The sequence below is a fragment of the Sparus aurata genome, chromosome 12 (assembly GCF_900880675.1).
Source record: "Sparus aurata chromosome 12, fSpaAur1.1, whole genome shotgun sequence".
NCBI lineage: Eukaryota > Metazoa > Chordata > Actinopteri > Spariformes > Sparidae > Sparus > Sparus aurata.
In genome coordinates, this window is record NC_044198.1 from 23,700,912 (window position 1) to 23,720,448 (window position 19,537).

General features: G+C 41.6%; 1 protein-coding gene across 1 annotated transcript; it reads right to left on the reverse strand.

Moving 5' to 3' along the window:
* Positions 1–891: 891 nt before the first annotated feature.
* agpat2 (1-acylglycerol-3-phosphate O-acyltransferase 2 (lysophosphatidic acid acyltransferase, beta)) lies at positions 892–19,140 on the reverse strand. Its single transcript, XM_030435486.1, has 6 exons — positions 18,705–19,140; positions 10,569–10,702; positions 7,064–7,239; positions 6,761–6,856; positions 5,137–5,209; positions 892–5,008 (listed from the first exon to the last, which is right to left on the reverse strand). The coding sequence occupies exons 1-6, from the start codon at positions 18,878–18,880 to the stop codon at positions 4,851–4,853; spliced, it is 813 nt and encodes a 270-aa protein (XP_030291346.1). The 5' UTR covers positions 18,881–19,140; the 3' UTR covers positions 892–4,850.
* Between the last annotated feature and the right edge of the window lie 397 nt (positions 19,141–19,537).

A 19,537-nucleotide genomic window follows, 5' to 3' on the forward strand; every position in this document is an offset into this window, starting at 1 on the left:
AGACTTACAGCGTTTTTTATTGTGGCTGTCGGTATTTCAGTGTCAGGAGGGAATGTTTTCAGCTTGAGAAGAAATTAAGAAATAAATGCGGCATTTTTTTTTTTGCTTGATCACATTTATTTCACTCAATATCAATACTCGGACTATAAATTCAACACATTATCGTCCTTATTATGTACTCTTTATGAAGACAGAATATTGCAGGTAAGGCTACGGTATCTTGGAGGGGAAAAAGTGACTTAACTGTCTCTTGCTTTTCCAAGAAAAATTACTTGCCACTTGTTTGCAGACTTTGACCCAATTACAAGTAATCATTTCAAAGGAAATTCCTTTTCAGAGTGTTTTAGTAGAACATGTATTGTTTAGTTGTTTTTTTTAAAGATCTAGTGTTTGAAGATTTAGGGGCATAAATGAAATATTATCACCTGAAACTAAGAATCATTTGTTACGTGAGGATGAGCATCTTTTTACCTACAGAGGGAGCAGTTAGCCACGTTGCTACAGTCATCCACAAGATACAAACCAAACACCGTCTCCAGAGAGGGATTATTCACGTTTATTCATTTATCTGTGTTTTTAGCATGCGGTCTGCAACGCTCTCTCTGCTAGGTGCCACTAGAATCCTACGTGCTAAACCTTTAAAAAGCTGTAAGCAGGATTGTAATGTCGGCCGATCAAAGGTGGAGACGATCCAAACTATTTGTGTCCATTTCTTAAAATTCTAGTCTAGTTTCTGACAGAGCTCTACTTGTTTCAGTGACGTTTTAGAAATGACTTTAAAGATTCTTAAAAGAAGACAGAATAAGAGAAGATCTGTTTTCATCTGCTTCAAAAAAAAATAAAAACAAAAAGACGACTTTTAGGACTCAAATAATAGACATAGACGTAACACTTGGTAAAATCTGCATGATGCAAAATATTTATATACAAATGAGCAGTCAGAAATGCATGTGGCGGAGTCAAAAAAGACGTACATTACTCCCTGAAACGCAGTGACGTAAATGTATATTATAAAAATGTAATACAGAGTTGCTGCAATGTAAATATCACAGATGAGGCATTTCAGTGCAACGTAAGAAAAGAAAAAAAAAAAAAAAAGAATGAATGTTTATTTATTCTTTTTGCAAGGCATTCACGTTCACCCAGAATCGGTCGAAATCAACACTACACCATCGATATTAACCAGGTGCTACGAAGAGCATCTATAGCATGTGTGTGTGTATGTTCTCACACACACACACACACACACACACACACACACTCACACACAGTTTCTCGTATATCCGTCTGCAGCTACTGACAATTACACTTTTAATAGCTTTGGTGAAAATCAGAGAAAACTTGGAAGTCCTTTCTTTTATTTTATTTTTTCCACCCAAACTCAGCATGAAAAGTGCTTTATTAAGGTTCAGAATACTTTTGAATCTTTTACAATATCTTACATTACATGAGTTCGTAAACAACTGCCTCCTCCTCCCTCGTCCCGAAGACAAAAAAAAAAAAAGAAGAAGTCAACCATCAGGGTTGACGCAGAGCCTGTGAGCCGCCAGTTCAAAGCTCATGACACAAAGCTTACAAATCACACGTTTGTATTATTACAAAATAACAGGAAATAAAATGGATAAAACACTCCGTTAGCAAAAATGTTTATGGTATAGTTCATATATTTTTTGGAAGAAATCAATTTGGTAGACTACTTTATAACATTCAATAGGTAAAATCGGCTCTTAGAAATAAGAAAAAAAGTCAATAAATATATTCCAAAAATACAGAATTTGATTAATTAGAATTAGCTAGGGGCGTATATTCCATACTGGCCTCAAATATAAATGAAACCTCGACCATCGCGTGCCCAACAGGTGTGACTAAAACTATTGTCGCACTCAACTATGAACAGCTGCGTACAGGCTGAGAACCGAAGTATTAATTAAATCCATCAACTAGATGATCTCCTCAGAGGGTTTTGTCCAAATTTCAACATTTAATGGTCAAATAAATACATTTCTTAGATTTGATGCCAAGACAACATCCCGCTTTTAATACAACAACGTAATAAAATAAATTAAAATGCGATATCCTGAATGCTGGAATACATTCTGAGATGGTGTTTGATGGGCAGAAGAGAAGAAGAAGAAAAGTGATTTTGCGAACAGTGTGAAGGCAGTGAGCAACGTTAAATTTAAGACGTGGATGTAAACAAAAAAAGAACAAACAACAACAACAACAGCTCGGTCAGTTCTACCTGGTTTGAAGTCGTCGCCCGCACGTGTTACAAAACAGCAATCGATCAAACTTAAGGCCAAAATGTCCACAACTTTTTAAATAATCTAATATTCTCCTGTGAGGTTTAAGCAATAATCAGAACATCTCAACTAAAACAAAGATATTAACCGTCATATTGATTAAAAAAAAAAAGTGAGATGTAGACTTTTGAGAATCGATTTGAGACTCTTCAACTTCATCCGGACAAATAAAAATCAGTCACAGTTCTTCTCTCAGTCGTCCGTACAGCAACATCACCTTCTATTATTAGATACAGCTGCAAAGACAAACTGAATAACAAGTAATCGGTCAGTCAGCTGAAAGAAAGTTAACCGTTAACCATTTTGGTAATCAATCATTTAAAGGGAAAGTTCACCCAAACATGAAAATTCAGTCGTTATCTACTCACTCCCATCCGGAGTCTCGTAGTTCACAAAACACTTCACAACCGAAGTGAAACATAGAAACCACGAGTGTCACGATTCTCCAAATCTGCACTTCGGTTTGACTTTTGATTTAAAAGTCTTCTCAAAAGAGGCGATCAGATGAGATTCAAAATGGGAATCGTGACACCACTAATAAAAACACAACCAAAAGAAAGAAAAAAACAAAAAGAAAACAAAATGTAAAACCGTTCTGTACACAGATGTAATCCAAGTCTCTGGAAACAGAGAAATCCCAGATTCATTTTTACACCCTTTTTATTTTTCAAGCAGAGATCCCTACTGTCGATGCTAGGCTAAAACTGTTAGCGCTGCAGGAGGCCGACTGCACATCAAAGGTGTAAATCACGTCTTTTCCACTCATGGCTTCTGGAGACTTGGACTAAACCAAACAAGTCATATGGAGCCAGTTTATGGTTTGTTTTTGTGTTTTCCCTGTTTTAAAGAAGTCCCCATCTACTTCAGTCGTTCAGGAGAGCTCTGCAAAGATATTTTGCTTTGAAGCTCCAGAAGTGTTTTGTGGACTAAAAACTTGACCTGACTTTCCATCAGCATGAGCGTGAGTAGATAATGACAAAAGTTTCCTTCAAGTCATTTTTTCAAGCAGCAATTTAAAAACATTTGCTGGTTAAATGTGAAGATTCGCCGCTTTTCTTTGTCTTTGATGTCATTAAATGAAGAGTTCTTTGGGTTTTTTGGATTCTTTTTGGACAAAAGAAGCAATTTGACTTTGGCTTCTGGGAAACTGTGATGAGCATTTCTCAGATTTCTTTTGATATTTTGATAGACTAAAAGAATCGCCGATTAATAAATAATGACAGCAATGGCTATCGCAGCTCTGTTGGTGAAGGGAAAGTGAAATCGGTCTGTGGAGGACTGATTCACGGGTCGTAGTGACATAACAACAGGCTCGCGTTGGAAACTTCCCAAAAAACACTCGGTCATGGCACAGCAGGTAGCTTGCACTTTGGAGCAGTAATAAAACAGTTTGACATTGCACAATATGAAATCACCCTTTTGACACGTCTTTAAATAGGTTCACTTGTGAGTTTCCTGTCCGAGGAGCAAAGAAACATGATCTCTTTGAAAAAAGAAAAACAAAAAAAAAGAAGAAAAAAACTCAAGATTATCAGATGTAGAAATAAATAGAAAACAAAAATACAGAGTAAAGCGAGAAGACACTTGCTGCTTGATGCTGCACGCAGGCTATTTCTAATCTTTTTTGGAGAGACGTACCGAAAGAATGCACAATGATACACCAACAATGCACAACATTGAAAACTGATCCGTCCGCTTAAGTCCATTAAATCAGTACAGATGGGTGCTATTGTTACACACTCTATCTTGTAACCTTGAATTCCTTGCTTTCTGACATCATGAAGCATGTCATGGAGCGATTAGTCATTGAGTTGAAGAGCCGACATGGATATAGAGTTGAATTCGTAGCGACAGAATCAAAGAAGTCCCCGGCCGACCTGCGTCGACCTCTCACCTCCGCACACTCCACCGCTCGTGGAGACCCCGCTCCGTTTGTCTTTAGGCAAGAGACTGGAATGCAGAAAAGGGGGAGAGAGCACGGAAAGGAAAGGAAGATGATGGGGGGGGAACTCTGAATGCGTGTGTGCATGTGTGTGTTTAAAACGAAGGCAACATGAGAGGAGCGCATAAACGAAGAGATTGATGCGTGAAACAGAAGGCAGACGGAGAAAAAAGGAGCAAAAAAAGGCCAAAATTGAAAGTACAGAACCGTGATAAAGTAAGTCGATAAAAAAGCCAGGCCTCCGAAGCCAGAGAACAAAGCAACGATGCAGGTGGACAGAGCCATCCAAAAAAGGCATGCATGAAGAACAACACACATCCATACTGTTCGGCTTGCCGTCCGTCACTCCGCTCACGGCGTGCAGAGCAGCGCTGCTGCTGCTGCCGGTGCTGCTGCAGACACAGTGAGGGTCGGGACTGACTGTGCTGTATGGTCGGGCCAGAGGCGGACTGGACCAGGCGTCAACTAGACAAGAAGAGATTTCATGACAAGAGACCTGTGTCGTGTTGTTTCCTGGCCAGGGGAGAGCGGGGAGGTCTGGGGGAGGAACGGGTCTCAGACAGGGACATAGGAGAAAAAAGAGGTGGGAGTGTGGTAAAATCAGTTCAGTGCCTCAGCGGCCCGTTGCTCTGGGTGACGGAGTCAGAGACGTTCAAGAAGGCAGAGCGCATCAGGTTGAAGGATTTGTCAGAGAGGGATGTTACATCGTCTGTCGTCATCCCCTTTGTCTCGATCTTTGGGAGGATCTTCAATCTGATGGTCCCTGCGAAGGCAGAAGAGAACTTCACAGTGAGAAGTTTACAGAACGGCGAGCAGCCTTTTGCAGACAGAAGGATGAAAATAGGACTGTTTGTGAATTACAAAAATGAGGAAAAATCGAGGACCATTTACCTGATTTGAACTGCTTTTCTTTCCGTAGGTAGAAGTTGCTGTAGGAGGAGAAGACGACAGGTATGATGGGTACCTGAAAAACAACGAGAGGAAAGAGATCAAACACACCATCCAAAACATATTCACCAGTAGTGATGGGTACTAAAAGTATTTTTTCATATATGCTGGATTAGGCTTGATTGAATTAAAGGGGGCTGTTGGGTTCTAGCTTAAAAAACAATTATTGAGAGGTAAAAAAGAACAGATCAGGAGAGTATCAATAAGAGTAGTTACCACAGACATCCTAACAATACCCATCCCTAATTGTCAACCTTTCCATGTTCAGCACACAAACAAAAAGCAAGCTGACCTTTAAACTCTCTCCTTAGAGAACCGAAGGATATGAAACAAACCGACAGAAACGCTCGACTGAACCAACATCACATTTTCTCCCTCTCGCACACACAATCAGCACGACACTAGCTATCTCCATCTCTTCCGCTGCCGCTAATAGAGGCCGAGTCGCTCTCTCGAGGCCCTCCCGAGTGGTCCTTCATCGGGACTGGCTGAGCCAAACGTGGCTCCCCCTGGGGGCTGTCCTGTTTCTACTCAATCTGGCTGGCTGGGCACGAAATGGAAAGGCTGCGCTGGAGCTCGGCAGAAGCAAACACGGAGCGATAGAAATAGTCTACGATCGCGGCGGCACAGTCTCGAGTGCAAAGCTCCAGGGCCAACGGGGACAACAAAAACACAGATTGTATTATCCAGACCTCAAATGAAGTTACTCTGCCACGTCACGCCAAAACACGCACAACAACTCCGTCTGTATGTCATATAAGCAGCCTCTGAAGCGCAGAGCTAATACAGCCCCTATAGAAAGTACAGTATGAATGTGTTTTGTTAATAAGGAGCAGCAGGGATATATTTTTGTAGCCCCTGTGCCTCGTTGCATATCTGACCCAAACTGATACGAATCTCTGGCAGCCTGAGGTGAACCACGTTGCCACGTTGTTTCTTGCCAGATCTCATTCAACAATAATGTTTTTTTAATTCATTCCACCTGTCTGACCCCTGAGTGTGTGCTGCGAAACATCAGGCTCGGGGAACAGAGACCTCCCACCTGCACGCACGCAGAGATAAAAAAGCTCGTAAACGCACACAGCTGAGGTGAAGATTACGCCGGAGTCATTCTGTGTCGGGAGCAGCGAGGAGATTGGGGGAGAGGTTGCATCACGCTGAGCAACAACCGAGGAGCGTTTCAGAGCGAGACCAGAACAGAAATATCACCATTACTATTCTGACCACTTCTAAGCATTCCTTAGTAGAAGCTGTGGCTCATTCAGTGCCGTCTGTGCATGTCATCATCTGTATATTGGATACGGTTGGATCATGATGTTACCTTGCGCCTTGTAAGGTTGCTTAGCTCCCCCATGTGTCTAGAATCAGCACATTTCTGGCAACATTGCCCCCTCTCTCTTTCAGAAGTCTCCAGTAGCATCTCAGCCCTTTTTTGCCAGTGTTGATAAGTGAACAAACAACATGAGGGTGTACACTACAGTACAGGAAATGTTCACTAAACTCACCTGTACAGATAGGAAAAAGAGGCGATGGGTTACATTTGCTATATAAGTGAAAGAGGACTCACTTGTGCCTGCACTGCCAGGTGGAAAGCTCCTTTTTTGAAGGGCAGCAGGTCGCCTCTCTGGTTTCTCGTTCCCTCTGGGAACACCCACAGACGAATCTGTGGAGGTCAAAGGACAAGAGTTGGAAGATTTAATCAACCCATGTCGTCCTAAATGCGTCAGAAACTGATGCATTTTGACAGATGAAGTGCCAAAACAAAGTGTCAGCTTGCTCTGACATATAATCCCCCCTTAAAAAACAAACAGTATGAAGTACAAAACCAAACAAACACTATAAGCCATGCTGAGTGCACGAGCCACATTACCTGGTCGTCCAACATGGTTTTGGCCGCGTCGGTCATGACACTCTTGGCGTCGCTCGTCTTCTTGCGGTTGATAAAGACGATGCCACCCAGCCAGCAGATGAGACCCACCGTGCCGGCGTAGATCAACTCCTTCTTGGCGATCATGGTGCAGCGGTCCGGTAAGATCTCCATCAGGCCTGAGGAACAGAGGATAAGAAGCTCACACATTAGTATACGACGCTATATTTATCTCAGTGTCATAACTGAGAACTATTAATGTCAAACACTTCAGAATTAACATGTTTTCTAATTCCTCGACTCCGTGTGAAGTCATGTCTGGCAGTCAAGCCCGAGTCTGTGCGGTATGTGAGCACGACCGCAAGAAATAAGGCTTGATTAATAAAAAAAGCTTAAAGCGGACTAATTAAAACGTAGAAGCAAAGGAAAGACATCAAAGCTCTATTTAATGAAAGATTATCCCAAATTTCTCACTTTAATCAAAAAATTCCTTAGTAACAATTACAAACCTAGAAACAGTGATTGAAAGAGTGAGCCGTATTAAGGACTGACAGATTATCGAGGTGTTTTTGTGTCCGATAAACTAACTACTACTTTTCTTTCTCTGTCTGTAGTCACTCGATGTCCCGCCAGCTACGCAATCTGATTGGTTACCACCAGTAATCTGCAAAAGTATCTACTAAACAGAGTCATCAAATAAATGTAGGTGTGCGAGCATTAAGTGGTAAAATGGACATACTGAAGTTAAGTATCTCAAAATGTACTCCTTCATTACTAATAATTGTATCAGCCATAAACTATATTACTAAATACTAAACACAACATTTCTATAGAAGGTGTTGACTAACCTTTGGGCCCGATGATGATATTAGGGAGTAAAAGATACAGATCGATATATTAGATCTTATTTCTTTGCAATGATCCCTCAAATGTGATTTTTTTTTAAGCAAAAGTGACGAAGATATGCAAGACAGAAAGGCCGTTTGACATTTTATCAATACATTTTATGATTCATTGCAACCGTCAGACTCACTGGGTATAGAAGGTATGAGGTCAAATGTATAAAGTCTGCTGATGTAATACTGATGCTGGAGAAGATATTCCACTTTATCGATTGCCGTTATCTCCATGAATAGCGCTTACATTATGAGTCAGACACATTTGATTAACCTACGTGCAAAGGCAGCCGGTGCAGAAGATAAAGGAGTTCAAGACGTCAAACACACAAAATATTACAGAAAGGAAGTCAAGGAAGTGTGAGACATAAAAGGTTTACACACAAAAAGTAGACGTGTTCCTAACATGGAGATAAAACAAAGCGGACAAAAGCAAAGTTACTTGAGAAAGACGGCGTTTGAAACTGAGCACTGGAGGTGAGGCATCCTGGTTCCTTATCGTATCACATCAGCTCCGGGATGAGCAGCTATTAATGGCTGGGTGTAGCAGTTGGCATGGCAACTTGGACGCTATATCGGACTCATGCTGAGTTTTCGGAGCACTAATTAGGTGCCTTGCTCTCCCCCTGCTGTCACTACCCTGGCCTGGAGCCTGCCCTCATCACTCAGCAGCACTGAAAAACACTTCTCTGCCTGGTACTGATGGAGAGACAACATACCTCTGTTAAATAAGAGTCCTCAACACTCAAATTTAGGAGCGGGATAAAATCAGACGATGCTCAAAGACTCACCCACACGAGCTGAATCATATGCAAACAACACACGAGCTCTCAACTCCGTCTACATCGACTTTAAAATGGCATCCAGTCCATTTATAAAACAGCTTTTGAATCAGAGTGGCTCCTGCGAGGCCAGTGAGGTTTGTCGATGCCAAATCAAAACCAAATAGGATAAAAATGAATATCTGTGACTGCGTGGAGATTCATTCTCCCGTTAGTCAAACAATCCTCGCCACCACAAAGCTGCTATAATCTTACGATTGTCCTAGTTTTAGGAGGACTCTGGGAGAAATCTGGTGCCTGTAGCCTCTAAGAAGCCCGTCCAATTGCCTCATTTGGACCCTTCGTACCTGCCTACCTGTGTGCGCTCAGCTCGGCCTGGTGCAAATATTGCTAAAGCTAAGCAAGCTGGTTGCACAAGAATGGCAAAGAAAGTGCAGCCAAAATGTCCCAGTACTGACACACTTGCTTGACAGCAGTGAGTATAAATTATGTCTTGATTGTGGTCTACATAACCCATATGAATCGAAATAAACGTACGCAGAATCGATCGCAATTTTACATTCAATAAGTCTTGGTAAAGGTTGGAGTTCAGAGCGAGACTTTCGCATTTCTTCTACGAGACTTACGTCAGCGCACTGCTTCCGTTTCTATTGGATCCGTGCTTGTGAGGCACAAACAAGAGCAACAACATGTCCGACAACGCTGTCATGGTCTGCAGTTTGGAAGACATTTGGATTTTAAAAGAAAGAAGGAAATGAACACACGTCTGTAGAACAGATGTAAACCATTTCTAGTTAATAAAAGACCAGAGAACCACAAGTACACGTAAACTGTGTTTCTCTGCATTAGTCGACTTCAGTAGGACATCTGAGGTTGGAGCAGGTCAGGGGTAGGGGTGTGTGTGTGTGTGTGTGTGTGTGTGTGTGTGTGTGTGTGTGTGTGTGTGTGTGTGTGTGCAGGGGCCTATTAACCCTACAGTAAAATAAATTCAGGTCATGAACCAGTTGTCAATTACAGTGTGAAGGGACGGTTTCCTGTGTCAGCTGTGTCAGCGAGCTCATCCAGGTCAACAGTCAGCGCTCTCAAAGCAGGTACAGTGTTTCAGCAGTTCATGGTTGAGATCTTTTCTTTTAAAATACTCAAGATCATGATAACAGACTGTAGGCTGTACTGATTATCTGGTCGGCCAAGTGTAGTAACGTCTCGCTCACACAAGCTTGAAGTTGGATGTCAACACTGGTGAGAATAAAAGTCAACAATCTCACACCGACGCGTCCAATCACATCAAGGGAGATTCTACCTCCCCTTGTTTTCTCCGATAGCTCCGAAGCTTCTTCCATTTTGTCGGACAGGGGGTGTGGACGACGCCACATGTATACTCAGGAGCATATTCAGAAGGCCCCCACTGTCGGAGCTTGAACCAGCTCAACAGCATACTTCTTTTATCTGTGACTCCTGCATCCAACCGCAGAGGACTGCAGCTCCTTCAACTAAAATGTCCAAAAAAAGACTCCCTGTGTGGGTCAAATCGGGTGTCAAATTGCTCAGGGTGATGTGCTCAAAGTACAACGCTGACTTGAGTCGCAGAAGACGGGGGATAAACACAAACTAGAAAAACTCAGTTCTCAGGAAAAGCTGCCAATTGCACAACCATCTTGCATCAGTACAAGTATGAACACACAAAATACAGACGGTAGACAGTATCGAGAAGTAGATATGTGGCATTTCCTAACTTCTGCAGCTTCTAATGTTTGACGTTTGAGAGAAAAGTTGCATCTGTTGTTTTGGGAGTGAAATCTATTTCAAACAATATATGTATTTAGTATCTACCCAACACGTCCAGGGAGCTCTGGTGGTTGGAGATGATGACGTAGGGTCCCTCTGTCTGCAGATGCTCCCAGCCGCTCACATCAAACCGAAGACCCAGGAAGTACTTCACGTGACGAACCAGGACGCGGATAATCCTGACAGGGGGGAGGAAAAAAAAAGGTTATTTACTGAGTAAGCATAGGTTACCAGTCACACAGTCATGTGAGCTGAGCATGTAGGCTGCATATCATTAACCAGAACTCTACATGGTGAGGTGGGAGGTGGTATGTATGGTAGGTACTGAAAGAACGGCAGCTCTGATAGTTAAATGTGACCTGAATCAGGACATGTAGAGACAGCTATCCTCAACATACATGATTATAAGGTTTATAAATAGCTCTATTAGTGTCGTCTGTTCCTTGGTGGGTTAAATCATTGCCTGTAATAAGTACAAGGCTCCAACAAGCTTTGAGAAAGACTGTCCTACCATCTGCCTGTCTGCTGGCAAAAAACACAAAATCAATGTTATGGCATCCAAATACAATTTCATGCCATCAATGTGGGTATTTATGAAATCAAATCAATACTGGAACTTTCTATACTCTTTAAAGCAGAGTGACGTCCAACAGAAGTGGAGCTGTGAGGCAGGACATGTTTTCTCGCTCAGGGCACTTTCAACTGAATTTTACGATTTGCTGAACATTTGGTGAAATAAATATATTCTTTATCAAATTCTAACCCTCGGCAATGTTTAATCTACCAGTTGATTACTGTCACGATTCATTGTTTTTTTTTCAAAATATGGAAACGCATCTTATAATTCATAATAATAGTGAAACTCCAAGCATCACATTCTCCTGTTAGGATGGAACAAGTGAATATTTGGTATTTTTGCTTGTACAAACAGAACTTTACATGGGGAATATATTAAAGCTGCACTACTAGTTTCTGGCCTCTAGGGGGCACACAAAACACACTCCTCTTCCTCTATTATCATGGCCAACTGTTAGCAAACAATCGCCTACGTTTGCATTCAGCGGCCATAAAGCAACATTAGCATTCATTTGCCTTATCCATACTGCCCTGATGAGGGCCTTAATGGCTGAAATGCGCCGGTGTGTTTTTACTGTGATTCAACAGCAATGATTAATTAAAGGCTTTTTAACTCTCTAACCTTTGGAGTGCATCCGTCTTTCTCTACGATTCTATTAGCATTAACTTGTTGCATTTCCAGGCACATATTGATTTTCTAGCTCTCGCTAGGTCTCCATCACCGCCTGAGAGAAAATAATATCTCTTCAGCTTGTTGCTCGATGTTCAACTCTTCACTGGATAGTTTCTAACTTTCTGTGCCAATTGCACTTCGGCATTTATTCTCTTATGTATTTATATTATCATTCTTATAGTTACGTAATTAAGCCTCAGGGACTGTGTTCAGGTTCATGTTAAATATTTCTAAATATGATCAACATAAAAACACATTTCCACACTGATATTTCCTCTTTATACCCTCTCTGTTCGGGGTTCATCTTCCGGGACTTAACCTCAACCTTTGTGGAGACAAAGACGATAACAGCTCTGAACTCTGTGAAGACATTTTCAAGGTAACATTTTGTCACACTTGGAAGAGTTTCAGCGTGTTTCTAAACAACCAGCTCTGCAGCGAGAAACATGTCACAATCTGATAATGCAGGTTTCACATGCTTTTACTTCCATCGAATGAGATCCTTTCTGACATAGCACTGTAACACTTTCAGAAGCCTCCCTGGTCCGCAATCAATACCATTTCTCACCTCAGACACACACGACTGCCAATTTCAAATGCATCTAAAATCTGGTGTTCATGCGAGAGGCTTGGAGAGAGAGCCTTGATATTTCATGTGCAGGCCAACTCCGCTCTACAATCAGCTACTTATCTCTCCATTCCTAGCTGTTATCTAATCATCATTCGATCAGAGCTAACCTCTTTTCTCTCTCGGAGCCAAAGACAGAAGTACGGCAGCAACAAAATTTAATTTGCACAAAACTGCTGTTAAACTTCTGCTGCCCACAGTGTTTTATCAGTAAATATAGATGAAAAATAAAGGACTATTTGAACTGTGAGAAAAGGGAATTGCATCAAGGAAGATCTGCACGCGTCTTTTGGAAGCAAGAATTTGAATATGCAAAAAAACTTTTCCTGTGCAACACACCGAAACTGGCTACTGTAACATCTCTGACTCCAATGACCTTCCCTCTCAAGGAAAACAACAGAGTCACTCCCCATCTTCTGTCAGCGCCAGAGAACTCATCGCTCTAAACACACCTCATGTCCCTTTCTCATCAGTGATTCACATCCCCTCCCCAACTTCTTCCTCCTTTACTTCTAATGTGCCTTCTTCCATTCGCCTTGTAATTTAGAGTTTATCCTTTTGGACTTTGCTTTGAAGCTTTGTTATCTCAGTGTTTCCCCGTATGATTTATTATCTAATAAGTCTGTATATAAGTTGCTACACAGCAAATATTTTGATGTTAACAGCGAGCAGTGGTGCCATTACTGCGCAAACACACGTGCATCAAAATCAAAGCTTCCTGGCTCGCTTGACCAGACTTTGGAAATGACTGCTCCCTTGACTGCAGTTGGCCTTACTAGCTTGGCTCCTGACAAACTTGCTAATAGCCAACTTAAACAGTTGGTCTCCAGGATTGACAGCATTGAGTTAAAAACACAGACAGATTAACTTGTAAGAGTGCACCACAAATAAATCAAGTGTGGGAAGCACTAAGTCACTGCAACCTTGCGGTTATCTAAAGTTATATATACACCTAGAAAAAGTTCCATTCAAATATTTCCTTTTTGTTGACAGTGTGCAACAGTGAATGATACAAAAACCAAACATTTCCAATCATAATTTTTCAATATCCTGTTCCAGAAAGAAGGAAATTAAATGATCAAGGCTCCTGCTGTTACAATTCTCTGTGGTTACGCTCACTGTTATTATGGGACTGTGCACAGCAAAGCCACTTAGTACATTATAATAGCCTTAATGTCTCCCTGATGGCAGAGCTGATTTTTTTTTTTTTACACCCATTCACTCGTGGATTGGAAAAACCAAAAAAAGAGTTGTATTTTTTTGGACACACACTTGTTTGGACAGGCAGCTGAACTGCTGTGAATGAGGGAGCATGGTTTTCCTGCCACTGTTTGATCGTACGAGTCTGATCCGTCACAAATGAACAAATCCCTCATGCATCACTTTAACTCAGTTTTGTTTTGATCTGAAATTTTCCACAAAGCGCCATGCCTTGGGGACGCTGTGGTTGATTTCAACAGACTTGATCAGGATATATCAAATCCCTTTAGACTCTGAACTCATGGTACATAATCACAGTAGTTGCAGACAGAAAAGGTTGTTGCTCCACATTCCGATCAGAACTGAATTAGGTAAAATGTAATTCTCTTACAGTGCGTTTTATACATGGATTAACCTGCAGAAGGTCCTAAACTTGGACTCTTTGCCACCACTAAGGCAGCTCAAAGCCACATTTCAAATCCTGTTATATTTGATTGTAAATGTGTTTAACTATACTGTAATTTCATCTGTCTATTACTCTCGTATTTACTTTTGTTTAAGTCTACTTTACAGTTGATTGTTTTTATTTTCCTGTAGGTATCTACTCTAAATCGTGTTGATTCTGTATTCTAACTTTTGGCTCTCATACGTTGTTGTTTCTGTTGTTTTGCTCTACGTCTCAACACCATTGCAAATGAGAACATACTTTCAATAGCTTTACGAGTCTAAAATGTGTGAATCTGATTGTTCTGTTTGTTTGTAATGTCCAATGGAGCACATCACTGAAGATGTGTTGACCACCCTCCCAACAAATCCATATCAGAGCAATAAAGCTGGGAAGTAATATGTTGTCATAACTGATTATATTGGTAATAACAACAAAAATGAGAAGCAGGTTGTTGAAAATATTGACTGCCAAGAACTTGATTTTTGGGGCTGACGCAGATATTAGGAAGTAAAACATTTATATCTGCAGATATGCACACATTTCTTTTGCGATGATCCCTTTTAATGTGGTTATCACACACTTGTGAAGTCGGATATTTCAGAGTTTAACAATAAAATGTGTTGAACTACTGGGAATTGAACAATTATAAATGATAACAAGCTCCTTTTTGTTTGCATTCACATCTCAGAAAAGGAGTTTTATGCAGGCAATATTGGGCAGCATACACTATACATCACTATATCTGTTGTAAGTCAATATTGGTCAGCTGATATATCACCAGGACTCAGTTAAATCTTCAGGAAATATAATTTCTAGTAGTGGCATATCAAATAGTCACCCTTCATATCGCCCTTCTGACTCTTGCCATGCTTGAGTGTTCTCAGTATTTGTAAGAGAGGCTTGGTCGGTCATGACGAACCAGCATATGTCGTACTATGTGGTAATCAAATCAATGTGATTTTAATTACTATATCAAAAGGGTTAAAGTTCACGGTGTCATAATAATCAAAGACACGAGAAAGCTCTTGAACTCATCGCTTGAGTTCATTATCTTGTGACCCTAATGCAATCATCTCTCGCTGACGGCTCAGCTTGAAGATTAGCTTGCCTTGCACATAGAGTACAATACACGCCTGACTGGTTCACCATAGTAAAATAACTTTAACCTTTACACTGGAATACACTCTTTGGGTTATCTTTCAAAACAGCAGTACAGTGATAACACAACTGGTTATGCAATGGCTCAGCCAGTGTAGCAGCGATTGTATGATTGTTCAAGTGGAATGCATTGGCCTTGGTTGGATTATTTTTATGGCCAATTCTCGAAGATTTTGCTTTGGTTCATTTCATTTTCAATCTTTGAATAAGTTCCTACTGTGTCTAGAGGGGATTATGACATTTTGGCTGATCTGTTACCAGCCTAGATTCAATGTAACCTGGCTGCTCAGGTGAGCCTGACCTCTTATCCTTATTTTACCAACAAACAAAGATATCAGTGCTGGAGCTAATTCAGGTGATAAAGGTCAAAGGGATGTTCAAGACAGGGACATGGTCAGTGGCATGGCAGAGGATTCATTCATTCAGAAAAAGCAGGGACAAGAACATGAATAGTTTAAACTACATAGGCTTTAAAAAGGTCAGTCCCTGAGTGGTCTGAGTGACAACATTACTGCAGCTTAGTCAAACAAGACAGCTTCGCTGGTGGTCTCCCACCGCTGTTAAAAGCTGTTACACAGTACGCAACCTGAGCTCAAGCAATTGTGAGGGAGGAAACTAAGCCTCTGTCCTTTATCTGTTGTCATGATATCTTTCCTGATAATTAAAGCTTGAGCTGGAGCCAAAAGTAGCCATTCACAGAAGTGACAGGGAGGACTGTCCGTCTCTAGCAGGCATGCGGGCGATTAGTCGATGAAACTTTGTCGGGCTGGCAAATAAACTGAGATTATACAATTATCGTGACATGAGACAAGATATGTTAGCTTGGAATTTAGATGTTGTTACATAATAATTGCGTAAATGTGTTTTCTTCTGGTTTTAAAGGTTGCATCACAGTAAAGTGATGCCATTTTCTTCTACCTGACAGACTTTTCTACGTGTTCAATACTTGCCTCTACCAAAAAAAGTAATTATATTCACATTACTGATGATTATTTATCAATAATCTCAGTATTTGGTTAAAGTGAAAATATGGATCAACCTAATGACTTATGATTACATTATTTAAAAGGGGCTCTGTAAAAACTTTGATCTAAATGCATGAATTGCTTTTGATTGGACATATGTGAGTAGATTGTCACATGACATGTAAAATGAGACCTTTCCCGTCTCTTTCGGTCGTCAATAGAAGCATGTGGAAGATTTGTTTAGGTAGTATAATGCTGCTGGAATGTGGATTTCTTTGTGTATGACTCAGGTCAGAGGATGTGAGTTTATGCATCATTTAGGTGCCTCTCTCTGCAGAGGGCAACAGTAGCTAACATTAGTTTATGTCATCTGACTCCTTTAATGGTTTCAATTGGCTCCTAAACAGATGTTATGGATTAAACTGTGCTCAATTTTGACTCTTTTCTTACTTTCAGACTCAACTAGTCCAAGTTTAAACGTCAGAGATATTAGTCGTTAAGAACATCACCAGTCCGTAGACACAAACGCTTAAAATAAACCGAAACCCAACAAGAGTGTTTCAGGAAATGCAAGAGGAACATTAACAGTAACTTGAGTTATGTGGATGAGTTTGACTGTGGAGGCCTGTTCGTGCCCACCATAGTTCACTGTTACATTCAAGTCCTCTAAGTCAGCTGTGAAGCAGGCAGTCAAGCCTAGAATTCAGGCCTTTGTGTGCCCGTCAGACAGCAAATGTCTGTGACAGACTGCTCTGTCCTTGATGAATCACTGAGCTCTTTCTGCCAGAGCTGGCTCGTGTGTAAAATGTGCATCCCAAAAAACTCCATTCACTGCCAGTGCAAAAGGTCTGACCCCCGATTGAGTCCCTTTGTCACAGTCAACAGGTCCAGATAACCTTTGAGCTGACAGAATGGTACACTGGCGCAACACGACACCACCGCCACAGCTAACGTGACTTCGAAACAGTTATTCCGAGAGCAGCCAGGCAGTGAGAATCTGCCGTTGTAACTGACCGGAGCCCGCTGTCAGATCAAGGCCATGCGAGGTTGCATTGAGGTTGGGCCTCATAACTATTCAGCAACCCGACTCTAATCAGGGGGAAACCTGCCATCTGGCATCCTTCTCTTCAAGGTAATTACTGGAATGCAGTCATTTGTGTCAAGCAATCCATCCTCGCTAGATAAGGTTTAACCACTACAACAAAAAAATCCCCCCCCCTTGCTACAAAGCGGACACTGACACTGAAAGGCGAACAACATTTCTCCCCCCTGACAGGTATCAGTTCACCTGGTCAGCATGTGTGTCCAGTATGAAATGACATATATTTCCTCCAGCGGTACGGTCAAGGGGTCATTCCTATAGAGTCGTAGCTGCTGTTAGCGGTGCTGCATTAACGGGACTCAATATTATGATAATTACAATATTAATGAGGTTGTAATAGAAAATCTGAAATATCTATTCCTTCCATAACTGGATAAACACGCTGTTCCCTAAGGTCACCGGAACGTTGTTTACATGTGGCGGACCCTGCCACCTTCCCTAGCTTCAAACAAAATCAAACAGTATGAAATTGTTTGAATATTTAGTTTGATTAGGCATAAAAAGGTGAGTCAATGAAGATCTTTCTCTTCTGATTAAAATGTCTTGCCCTAAACTACATAGTGCACCTTTAAACGTTAAGTAATAGTTGTAATATTCGGTCATCACCCTTGAGCATAACATTCATACACCTATGGCCTCGAATCAGACACTTTCAACGAAACTGAAGATAAAACACTTCATAAAGATAGGATTTATTGCAGGGCTGTTGCACACTGACAGCGCACATGTGTACCTCAAACTGCCCCACACTGACAGCTCACTGGATACAGCTTCCCTCGTAGCATCAAAACTGATTTAGCACGCCTATATGTACTATCCCCCCCCCCCAAAAAAAAGCAGCTCTGGCTCCACAGCAAGCTAGCAAAACAAGGATAGCCTTGTGTGATGATACTTATGTGCTCCCCCCTTAATGCAACTTAGCTAACGTCTGGCATTTGCCTGGAGGGAAAGGGAAGTTAGCACATTCCTGCACTGAATATAATAAATAAAATTACCGTTATCAGAGGCTGGTATTGTTTAACACACAGCTGGAACAGTCATAACACGTCCTGACTTGGTTCGCTGAGAGCTAAACAAGAGCGAACCGTTAAATGTTAGCATTCTTGTTTTCAGCTAACACGTCCCTACAACCAATGTGTCAAAGGGGGGCTAACGTTAGCATGTGTGATTAAAAATCCATATGTATTTATTAATTTGTCGCTTGGCTTCTCTTTTAAAAATGTCAGACAAATTTGGTAGACTCTCTGGAAGACACAGAGTTGTTAACGTGAACACAAACTCCAAAGCTCGGGGGTGGAACCGGTGGCGTTGCTAGCAAAGCGTAATCGGAATGTTTAATATCAACTAACGGCTGCTAGCCAGCCGAGCTAGCATGCTAACGCTGGCTAGCTGTCAGACGAGCGACATTTATTATGCAAACAGAAAACTCACCTCATGTTTTCAACGTCTCGGCCGCCGCTTTTCAGTATGCACAGGGGGATCGCGATGAGGGCCAGGCACATCATCCAGCCGACGTAAAAGCACTTTTTGAAATAAAAAACAAACGTGCTGCTGGTCCACATCAGGAGTGGGAACAGCAGCAGCGGTACCATCCATAGCACATCCATAGCAAAGAAAACTCACCGCCAGCAATAACACACGCGGTTCGGTGGTTGAGGGGAGGAAAGGGGGGGAGATGAGGGGGAAAAAACGGTGCCCAGTTTACGGTGCGAGAGAGACGGGAAGCACCGCGACCCTGACAAACATTACCCAGTCGGAAGTAGTCCTTTAGGGGCACCCTGGCGATGGTACCTGCTCGTCTCTGGCTGCCCCAAATGAACATGAAGCGTCGCTGCTCATCTGTTGCTAAATGGCATCATGAGGTGGAGTCAAGTCGTCATCGGTTGTGTTTTTTTCTCTATTTCCGGTTGCTGAACCTGGATATGTGAGGTCACCATCAGTTCTGTCAGTGCATCTTTATGTCAGACAAAAAAAAAATCATAAAAGTATTATTTTTATATTCAAAAAAAAAAAAGGCTTTTATTCTGAAATTCTCTCTCTTGCTCTTAAGTTGTGCAGGACCCCGAACATCTAAAATGTCAGTTTTGCTGTAACAGGGCATCACTCTCTCCTTTTGACAGCCGATTACAGAGCAACATTTGTAATTGGATTAGCAGTGATAATCCAATCCTTCGCCATAATCTGACACCGCCCGGTCGCCTCCACTGTGAAGCTGCAGCCATGTCGGAGAGCTCGACTTGACATGATCTGGGGAAGATTAGGAT

Excerpts from the sequence above, each read along its gene's own strand:
- agpat2 (XM_030435486.1), bottom strand. The coding sequence starts at position 18,880 with ATGGATGTGCTATGGATGGTACCGCTGCTGCTGTTCCCACTCCTGATG. Across the intron at positions 7,240-10,568 it reads GAGCTCCCTGGACGTGTTGG|GCCTGATGGAGATCTTACCG; the intron begins GTAGATACTAAA and ends TCTGTTCCTCAG. Across the intron at positions 6,857-7,063 it reads AAACCATGTTGGACGACCAG|ATTCGTCTGTGGGTGTTCCC; the intron begins GTAATGTGGCTC and ends TGACCTCCACAG.